At 26.2% G+C, this 11,265-nt stretch overlaps 1 protein-coding gene across 2 annotated transcripts in view; it reads left to right on the top strand.

Annotated features, from left to right (window-relative positions):
- The first annotated feature begins 592 nt into the window (after positions 1-592).
- Positions 593-11,265, top strand: part of LOC129966503 (transport and Golgi organization protein 6 homolog) — a 34,626-nt gene continuing 23,953 nt past the window's right edge. For both annotated transcript variants that reach the window (XM_056080937.1, XM_056080936.1), the window contains exons 1-2: positions 593-731; positions 11,013-11,095. In XM_056080937.1, the coding sequence (XP_055936912.1) occupies positions 11,023-11,095 (73 nt within the window). In that variant the 5' untranslated portion in view covers positions 593-731; positions 11,013-11,022. The remainder of the gene's footprint in view (positions 732-11,012; positions 11,096-11,265) is intronic.

Genomic DNA, 11,265 nt, shown 5'->3' with positions numbered 1-11,265 from the left:
CTTTTACTGCATTATGCGCTTTATAAGCCAGATAACAGCTACGAGACATGAGAAATTTCTTTTGTCTAGTGGTCTTGTTACTCGGCTACAAACCCAAAGGTTGCGAGTTCGATCCTCGCCTATCGCTAATAGCAACAAGATTATACATGCGTACAGGGATTTGCTTTCAAACTTGGATCTACTGATTATGAAACTGATGGTTTTCAATGAAACTACTTTGTGATATTTTCTGTATTGTAAAGGGAAAATACAGTTATCGATTTATAGAATAATAATAGGAAACTTAATTAACAAACTTCTTTCAAATTTCACTCGAAAAATTCTTATCTAAGCACATTATTATCATTAACATTTTTGCGAGGAACCACATTGAACTAATTTTAACTAAGATAATAAATTTTTTATACTTAAGTAAGCTCAATCGAATTAATAATACTAATAAAATCTCAGCTATTGTTTCTGAATTTTATCAAAAATTATCTTTATATATGATGCCAATAAATCATAATTATTCATCCGTAATTAAGATTCGAAGACAGTACAGAGATACAGATATGACTTATAACCTCAAACCAGACGCAGATTTGTGCTTCGGCGCCATGTGGATAAATATGGAAATGGATTGAAGTTACAGTGAGTTTTTTTAAGGTTGAGTATTTAGTTTGTTTACAATTCAGAGCCATTCTTTGTCGTTTGAGTTGTTCTCATTTTTTTCTCACGTTTCATAGCCGGTATGTGCTTTTTTAACCTTAGTTTTTTATTTTTATAAGTCTGATGATTGCTCGTTATATATTGTTGTAATTCTTTGTCGAATACGTTTTATCTTTCTCATTGACGCATTTATATGGTTTCTTCTGTACGTCAAAAATTTGATCTCAAATTTTGAAATGAAATAATCAAATAATTTCTGATGATTCAGTAATTAGCGTTTTTTGTAGAAAGCAGATTTGTATTATATTTGGTGTTTGGATTGAAGTATGATTTTACACTCTGTTATACATCATTTCAACTAAGGATTTTTTTTGTGTGTGTAATATTTTACCTATATAATTATGATTAAAGATAAGCAATTTTATTTAAACTAAAGCTGAATACTTTTCCATAAAAATTGAATAAGTGAATTTGTAGTATAAAGCAAAGCAAATGAAGAATTATGAGTGTGATGTTATGTTATTTAGTATAACACATTCATTACTGAAGCCCTGACATATATATTCATGCATGCATGCATACATTTATTCGTATTTGAACCTTTTTAAGATCATAAATGCCTTTTTCTTTTCACACTTTAACTGTTTTAAAAATCTATTCTATCAGTGTTTCTAGTAGATAATTTTTTTTTTATGAATGTGTAGATGACCAATCCAAGAAGAATTGACCTGTTTTGTTTTACTTCAGAACAACTCAAGTCCTATGTGTTCCTTTAATGCGTGTCTCAAAGCTGACCTTGCTTTTCTGTTGTTTTTTTTTAAACTAAATGTAACAGTACAATTTTTAAATAGCAAAAAGTTTTGTTAAACTAAGAAGAATGGATTTATAAATACAGGCTACCTTCAAGACAATTAGTTTTAGCAGTTTGTGATGGAAAAAGAAATTATTGCAAAGCATTTTATAAATTTTTTTATTAACAGAATTCAAGCAACAGCTTTGATTACAGGCCCCATTCATGGTATTTTATGTTGGCGACATATTTTGTTGTCTAGTCAAACATCGTATTATTAATAATGCAAAGACAAGATTGTTGAGACTAAGTCCTGGTTACAAGATGTATCCAGTGAAAAAAAGTCGTGACTGGAAATCTAAAATTAATGCTACAATTTTACAATTTTTAGTTTTTATCTTCATAAATTCAATTACAAAGGTTTTTATAAATAAAAGAAAAGCACAAAAATTTGATTACCCTGAAAGTATCACAAAAAAAAAAAAAAAAAAAAAATCTTAAAACCCTGGAACCCTTAGTTAGTTACTTTGTCTGTTTAAAATTTTCATCCTGTTTTATATATTAATCAAAAATATATTACAATTTAGTGATGTGCTTTGCTCTGAGCTAAGTTTTTTTTTATATCTGTATTTGGTATTATTCTTTTCTGAGTTTTATTAAAATGTTGCAAAAATGCTGTTAAAATTCAAAATCTTATTTCTTTAAAATTAGGTGGTGACAAGTTTTGAATTTCATATTCTTGAATAATGGTTTAATTAAAGTCCTTTTAGTTACTTAATTTTGACTGATTTGAGTTGATTAATTGAATTCAATTAGTGTATTTGAACTTCAAACTGAAATGGTTTTTGATTGAGTTACGAATCTTTATATTGATATTAGATATGTTTCAGAATTGTGCAGAACACGTGATTATTGATTTTGTAGGGAGAGGGGGAATGGGGATCTGATGGTAAAGTCTGACATTTTGGAGTATGTGGTTTTCCACAAAAAGTTTAGTCATGTATGTTGACATGTTGCATACTAAATCTGATAAAATATCATGGAAGTTTGGATAATGAAATCTTGGTAAAAGTGTAGTTTAGTGTGTTCCTTGCTGTGCCAAGGATTCCAAGTCGCCAATAAAGATGGCAGATAAAAGAAACAAACTTTTCTGCAAGACAGTCACGGTTAACAATTTCTGCATTAAAATTATGATCTTTACTGATAAGTATTGTTTCATCTGAGATTTTTTATCATTTTTTTTTAACCTTTGGGATCACTATTGTTGCTTATCTTAAAAATTTTGAAATAGAGAAGTTTTTCAAACCGGCTGTGATGTTCTGTTATTTAGAGAGTAAAATTTAGAGCATGTGATGCTCTTGGCATTTAAAGAAGACACCGGGCAGAATTTTTTAACTTTATAAAAAACATCCTACGGCTTCCCTAATAGCTGGATTGGGATCCTTGTAGCTTTGCTAGCTCATTGAACATAAGGACTGTGTGGATAACATGAAAAGTACATAATCAAAAGAAAAAAAAGAAGCAGTCAAACCATTCTCCATACAAAATTTCAAACAAGTATCTTTTTCCCAACTTCATCAACAAAATATATATATTCCACTCATCCTTCATCCATTCTGCAGGTTCAAAATATTTCCTGCCATCCCATTCACCACACATCCATTCTTGAACAATTAACGACTTATCAAGGAAACCGTCAGATCAAAAAAAAGAATTGCGAAAAGTTCAAAGAATTCCATTGCAGATGATTTTTTTAATTCATAATTCAGACGATTTCTGAAACACATATCGACAATTTAGTATTGCAAAAGAATAAATATTTACTGTTTGTATTCACATTAAAAATAACAATACAGTGCCTTATTAGCAATAAAACAACTTTTTAAATCTTTAATTGATATTTTTTATTTAACATTTTCCATAAAATAGTTGTAGTTTATGTACAACTCAACCGCTGTAAAAAGTAGTAAACAAAACAGCATTAGGGCTGCTATAAGAACATTTCGTCGGATTACCATGTTGGCGACAAACTGAGGGGCACGCTAAATTACACTTCAACCGAAATGCCAACTCAAGTATTGTCCTCATCATATAATCACAGTTATTGTTAGACAATGGATTATAAAACCTTCCGCGCTTTTACACATGTATTAGGATGGGTTTAATTCGTCAAAATAGGAGTGAGAGGAAAGATGAAAGGAGGGGATGTTTACATTTAACAATAAAATAAACACGGATTATTCGCAGATTGAGTTAAAATAATACGGTCAGAAACGACACGATATTCACATACACTCGAAAAGAATTGAACAAAGAAGTATCTAATAAGGCAAAAATCTAGGTCAAAGAATTCTGGAAATGTGCTCATCCTTTCCTCGTCTCTCCCCTTAATGAGATAAAATTGTCGAAAAGTGGTGTTTCGGAATACTGAAACGAATAGTATGACCTGAAACAGTCATCGTATTAGTTTGAAATAGATATTCATACATAATTATATTGTTTCTCCCTTTATCATATAGCTATTTTAATTTAGCTGGTGGTTCATATAACGGGGGGGGGACTAGGAGACAGTAGGCTTATACCTTATGATACCTTTTTTAATATTTGTAAAAGTTATATAGTATATCATAATCTTTAGAGTGTAATTCTGTAAACAAAGATATTTTTTAGTGAAAAAAAATGCCCAGCATGTTCAAAACAGTGAAGATAATTTTACAGCATTTTTCATGCTCATTCTTTTGGAATACAATGTCATGTGAACTAATAAACAATTTTTTTTATTAAAATCTAATTAAAATTTTATCAAAAATTACATATTTACAAATTTATGCCATGAATAGTCAATAACATTATAAATAACCAGGCTAAATGTAAATTTAGGATGATGATGTTTTATTTGTTTAAAAAAATGTAATTAAAGTTTTATTTTTCAATAAAATCCTCTATTTATAATCTGTGTAAATAGGCTTTTCAAGATCATACGATTTTTCACTTTTAACCCTTTCCACTTCTCTGTTATCATGTTTTGATAAATCTTGCCCCCCATGCCAGTACATTTCAGTTAGAATTTGGTATAGAGGACACAAAGTTGGATATTCTGGCTACTATTTGAAAGCTTATATGTTGTCAAAATCTACTAACATTGTGAGGATTTTGTGTGATGTTTAACGAAGACCTTATAAATATTTTAATATAATTTATTTTGTCATTAATAAGTAAAATGGTAATGTAAGAATACAATTTTATACAATCTCATTTAAAATATTTTCTCTGATAAAATTTAAAAAAAAAAATCTAATAAAAATTATGCTTTGAAAGCTGGGGCAATAATTAAAAGTACTTGGTTTTGTATTTTAAACCTATTTTTTGTCAATCTATTAAAAAAAAAAGTGAATTTTTTAATTAGAAATCTACATAGTATTGTTACGTATATTAATTATTTACAAAAATTTCTAAACATTTAAACTTTAACAAATAGTTTCTACTCTATTATGTAAAAGAAGATATTGAATTTTTAAGAAAGTTTAATAAATATAAATATCAGTTTTATAAATATACACTTTTAATGGCATACATACTTAATAAATTCATATATTTAATAAAATAAATTCATGTATTTTCAGATATAGTTATGATTATCAGGGAGAATCTTTGCATGTTTCATTTGAAAGGAAATAAAGATTATAAACCTAAAAATCTCTAACTTAGAAATTCTCATCTCTAAACAATCTTCATTGCTTTCACAAAACTCCTTTTACTATCATCTTGTGAATTGATCATAATCCTTTCAATTTCATCATCTCTTGCACTAGATTTAGCAAAATCCTCTAATTTCTCTGCATGTTTTACACCTTTTTTCCAGTCATCCATTGTTACGCTTAGTCATGCGTCACTGAGCAATTTCCTAACATCTTTAATTTTGAAGGATTTTTATTTGTAATTTTACTTTTTACCTGCATTCAGATAAATTCTATTGTGTTGTGTTGCTAGTGATACAGGGAGGGGGTATCAGTATTTCTTGTCCACCACTCACCACTTTATTTTGGCAGTAAAAATTCTGTGTCTGTCAAAACAATTATTTTGCCATAGAATTCAATTCAGACGACATCAATTCGTGATAACAGAGCTTTAAAAATGAAAAACTTCATCACTATTTTATGAAAGTGAATTGAGTTATAATTGAGAATAAATGACAATAGATCAAGCAATAACACATCTGCCAAGAGACAGAAAGCTATCAAAACTCTCTATTGGCCATGTGAAAAAAAATAATAATGGCACTACTGTTTACTGTATTGTTGCCAAGAGAAAATATGACCCTACTTTTTACCAGTAGTAGAAAATATGACCTTGAAATACCTATTATATTTACACAGTATAATTGAATAATGCAAGAATATTAATTTTTACACTTCTCTGATAATAAATATAGAGTCTAACCTGAAAAAGATTAACTAATTTGAAGAAAGCAATTAAATAATACAGGCTTGTAATCTGTTGATAATACTTATTGGCTCATACCTTACAAATTTTAACTTAAATTTGAGTTAAGAAGCTTGTACTTTCCAAATTTATTATTTTATTTGGTTGCCATTGTTGACTAACTAGTTTGAAGAGGATTTTGATTTTATTTAATTCTAGTTAAATAATTTGTATATATTTTCAGATCTGCAAATCCATTAAATTGCAGGCATTTAAGATGTGTTATTTTAATATTAACCTACATATCTTCTGTTTATTGCAGTATGAATTTTTCTTATGAAGAACAATTCTATAACATCATACCTCTATGTGAAAGCCTAGTCCATCTATCTTGTAACTTTTGAAATATTGTAATTTAAGTTTTTTATTCATATTGTAAACTGCGCAAATAATTGATCTAATTCTTCTTTACTCTTCAACAATGAAAGAAAATCATGAAATTCAATATTTTAAGCAACAATAGTTTTAATTTCCAAGCAACAATTTAATCTATTCTTGAAAATTAAATAAATAAAAATAAATGCCAAAAATTTTCCAAAATTTGCATGACTATCAGATTAATATCATTTGAAAAGACAATTTTTTGAATTTTAAGATGATACAAAAGTCAATAGTGGATGTTCTGACAAAGGGAATCCTACGACTCTCACAGGAATAGGTTATATAACACTAAAAAGTGATGTATGCCAAACAAACATGACCTTTCCAACCATTAAATATGAAGCATATCTTACTACTAAATAAATAGTTTTATTTAAGATTTATTGCTGTAATCTTTTTAAAGTTTTTGTTCCTATTTATTTTCTTAGAAATGTAAAAATTTACATTCTTCTGTTATTCATCTAAATATAGGGCATTAGTGAACAAATGAATTTTAGTTTAAAAAAATTTAACCCTTTATCAACCGAAATTTATTTTTTCTTGGGTGATTGATAATATTTCTAACTTCTCATAGAATAAATTTAAAAATATTAAAAAATGCGTCTGCAAAAAAAAAAAAAAAAAAAAAAAAAAAAAAAAATGTTCATGGTACTTTTTTTAAAAAATTTAACATTTTTATTTAGTTTTTTTTTTTTTTTTTTTTTTTGCATATTAGTCTATATAATGTTGTATTTTTTAAGAAAATGCATGAAAATAAATTGTAAAAGGTTATCTCTCCCAGTTTATAGCTCAGTTAGGAGAGCTGCAGGCGTAATTAAAAAAATACTATTCTTTGTTTTTGAACAAATTATTGAAATTTTATATAACTAATTGAAAAGCAAGTAAACATATCTGTATGAAATTTAGTATTTTTCCGACTATATGAACAGTACATCTAAGCCATATGTGTTAAGTTCAACGAAATAACCATTTTTTGACATCGAATTTTAATGAACTCGCTGTCAAGGAAATAAGTATTACTTTTATATTACTGTGGCATATATCAAATTTGTTGCCTATGTATATTTTGTTTGTAATAGAAATTTGACTAAATAAAAAAAAATTAACATTTGCAAGTTGTTTTCAATTTTTTTTTTAAATATTATTATTATATTCTATGTATATGAAGGCAATCCAAAACTATCTAATGAAATAAGTTTGAAAAAAGTAAACATTTTACTTAAACTGTTCTTTAAAAAAAGATAGATATTTTCCATCAGTATATTGTAAATGTTAGATGGAGCAATTTTCCCCATCTTAGTTTTTTTAGGCTTTTTTTATTTTCTTCTATTGTTTCTATTATGGGGAGAAAACAAAATGGTGTAAGCTTCATAAATGTCCCTACTTAAAAATTTGTAAAAATCAGCTTCATTATTTTACATTATTGAAACTAATATCTTGGAAAATTCGTTATTTGAACTTTAAAATGATGTAAAAAAATAATTCTATCAGTAAGTAATTAAGAATTCATTCCATGTACTAATAAATAATTTCGTAACTAGTTATCAAAAGTATCTTTTTAATTTGAAGAGCAATATGAATAATGAAATGGAAAGGTTAGTTTGGATTTACAAATATGCTACTAGTATCAGTACTAAATTTTTTATACTTATTATTGATTAAAAGAATTATCTGCCTTATTTTTCTTTGTGACATGGAAATGCACATTGGATGCCTCTCGATCTTAATTCTAAAATTATCATCATCAAACACAAGAACAAGATGTATAATTTTTTAAATTAGTAACAGAAGTAATAATATAGTTTTGTATTTTCTGTGTTTCTAAATATAACCAACTATTTTTTAATTTTATTCATAGCCTTTTTTGATTTTTATTGAGTAAGAAGAAAAATTAGATCATTGTTTAGTGTCAGTTAAAAAAAAAAAAAAAATTAGATGAAAATCTGAAGGTGCAATGTCATTGCTTCTGTACATCTTCCATGAATGAACTATATTAAACAGAAGCCTGTACTTTAAAGCCCCCTAAACCAAAAATTTCAAATTCTGCAACTAGTTATTTAAAATTACTAGCTATATTAAAAATGAAATCTTTGTCTAAAACCAGGAGGCCTTAAGTTAAGAGTTGAGCATACAAGATTTAGTATTTAGATACTTTTAATCTTATTTACTCAATATAGTTTTTAAGGAAGTCAAAAAATGTAACTACAGTGCATACAAATAATGTTCTATTCACAGTATTGAAATATTTTGAATTATCATTTTATTTAAAGATACTGTCTCTGTCTCTAAGTAATTACATGCTATTTTTTATTTATTTATTATTTTTTTTTAAGCAGCTAGCATCAGTATAGTTAGATTAAAATCTCTTTTTATAAAAAAGAAAAATGCTAGAAATATTTATGACACATATAAAGTTGGGTATGCTGTAAAAGACAAACAAAAAATATGATTGCAATTCGGATGTATTTATAAAAAATGATAAACGAATTTAATAATATTCTGAGTCTGATATACTTGGTAACATTTCTTGATGAAGGTGTACTAGATAATTTATAAATATATGTTGTTTCATTACAAAATACTTAATAACTGATTGGTGGATTATCATAAGGAATTTGTTGCGTAACTAAAAATTCTAGATTAAGCAATATTTTTTATTTAAGAATCTTATCATCAATAGCCTATTTTCTTTTGTGAATGGAACAAACCATTTTTTTTTTTTTTTTTTTTTTACAAAATAAATTATCCATAAAGATTATTATCAATTATGTAATAATGTACCAGAGTAAATGTACTAGTAATAATATGTTAAAGTATGTAATAATATATACAATATTGATGGTAAATTTGTTAGGATAATTTCCAACTTCAAGATCAGGAAGTTGAAAATTCCCCTTATAAATTTACATGAGGAAAATGGGTAGTGTGTTATGAGTTGTTCATCATCAGAACTGAAAACATAAAGAGATTGTCTACCTTTGATGTATATGGCAATAAAATTATCTCCATAAAAAGCTAAGCTAGTATTTCTTTTCAAGACATGTGATTTTGATGTGATATAGCACATCATTATTAGGCAGTTAAGGGTACAGTAATGAGAGATGTATGTGACTAAGCAAACTTTTGCATAATTGAGAAGTTAATGTGTTTCTATATTGAATTTATGTAGAAAAAGGGTTTAATTGTCTTAATGTGAGAAAATTTAATTTATTACATACATAATTATAATTAATAAAAATTATTTCAAGAGTCAAAATATTGTTTTATTGCAAGTTACTGAATGAACAATCAAATAACAAAAGATGCCATATTGGCTTCTCCCTTCAACAATATGTTCAATTTATAATGATTCTTATGCTATGTAAAATAATTTTGTATTATTTTCCAATATGTATAGTTATTAGAGCAAGCATTCAACAATATTTTCAGATTTTATGAAGTCTAATATTTTTAAAATTTGCTTTCATATATTATATACATGAAAGTTAATTTGCTTGTAGTATATAATTCTTCTTGAGGATATAGTATATATTTATAGATAAATGTTTATTTAATATTAGTCACCTTTGGTGACCAGCTGGTTCAGCATCATATAGTTTGAATTTAATTTCAGTTAAATCTCTTGTGCATTTCTTCATGTCCATGATTTCACCATCAAACTATTTTTAAGCATCAAATTGTTATATAATATGCTCTGTTCATTATGTGCATAATCCTTTCTAATGGAAACTGATCCCATCTCTTTATAATACTATTAATACAACCATAATTATGTGGTTCAATTATTTTCTAACTTTCAAAGAGCTGTGATTTTACCTTTTTTTCATTATGTAAATTACTCAGATATTAAACAGAATAATTTTTCCTTAACTTTTCAAAAATGGGAGGAAATCATGCAATTAAGTATTTGAAGAAATAATAAAAATAGTTTGAGCCTCAAGATTCCAATCTATTGTCAAAAATTAAACAAAAATATTATTTTTAAAAATTATTGAAATTTAGAAAAAATTTGCTTAATTATTAAATTTGTACCATTAAAAAACAATTTTTTAAAAAATATTATCACAGTGTAAAATTTTTTATGCTGTAATGTTTTTGGAAGCTACAGTAGAAAAATTTCGAAATTTTGCTTACTTTCTAAACAATTGAAATTTTAAATTTTCTTCAAGGTGCATATTTCTTCCTTTTAAAGTATATATGTATTAAGTTCGGTATCTATAACTCTAATGATTTGGCATGTAAATTACATTCATTTTTATTAATATAGATTTTTCACCTTTTTTTAAGTGATAAGGACTATTTATTAATTATTTTTGTCATGGTTATTTTATTATTTTTAATAATTTTTTTACATGAACATTGGAAAGTTTTGTGAGTGTCATTTAAATATGTCCTTCCCCTCCGATATCGGTCTCTATAAAAAGTTGTATCTGTGCAACTATTTATGTAAGATTGTATGATAAGAAACATGTATGTTTAAGGAAACTGAATATATATTTGCTTTTGTATATAGATTTATAGAAAATATACAAATATCACATAAGTTTCTTTTTAATAAAATATTTGCTATTGAATCATGTATTTTCTTTAATTTTTGTTTTGCAGCAGGTTCAAGTGAAATTTTTGCTGTAAATTTATGGAAATATTATAAAATTTATCAATATTTGAATTGTTTTCTTCCTAATGTAATCTTTTTTTCCTCTTACAGATAAGTCAGCATGAGTGCGGAAGAAAGCAAAATTCAAAACATTTGCAATTGCTTGCATATTTTGACTAATGATATCAAAATTAGTAAGTATCTAAATGTAATTTTATTCTATTTCTGTATATTCTTTAAGAAAGTTTCCATATATTTGTTGTGCATATAAAATTTTTTATAGTTATTAAAAATAATTTATTGAAAATTTTATATTATAACCTGTAGTAAGTACTAGAATGGATACTAAAGAGGAAAATTTGTA

This window comes from Argiope bruennichi, chromosome 4 (genome assembly GCF_947563725.1).
Source record: "Argiope bruennichi chromosome 4, qqArgBrue1.1, whole genome shotgun sequence".
NCBI classification, from domain to species: domain Eukaryota; kingdom Metazoa; phylum Arthropoda; class Arachnida; order Araneae; family Araneidae; genus Argiope; species Argiope bruennichi.
This window is presented reverse-complemented; position numbering and strand designations above follow the sequence as displayed.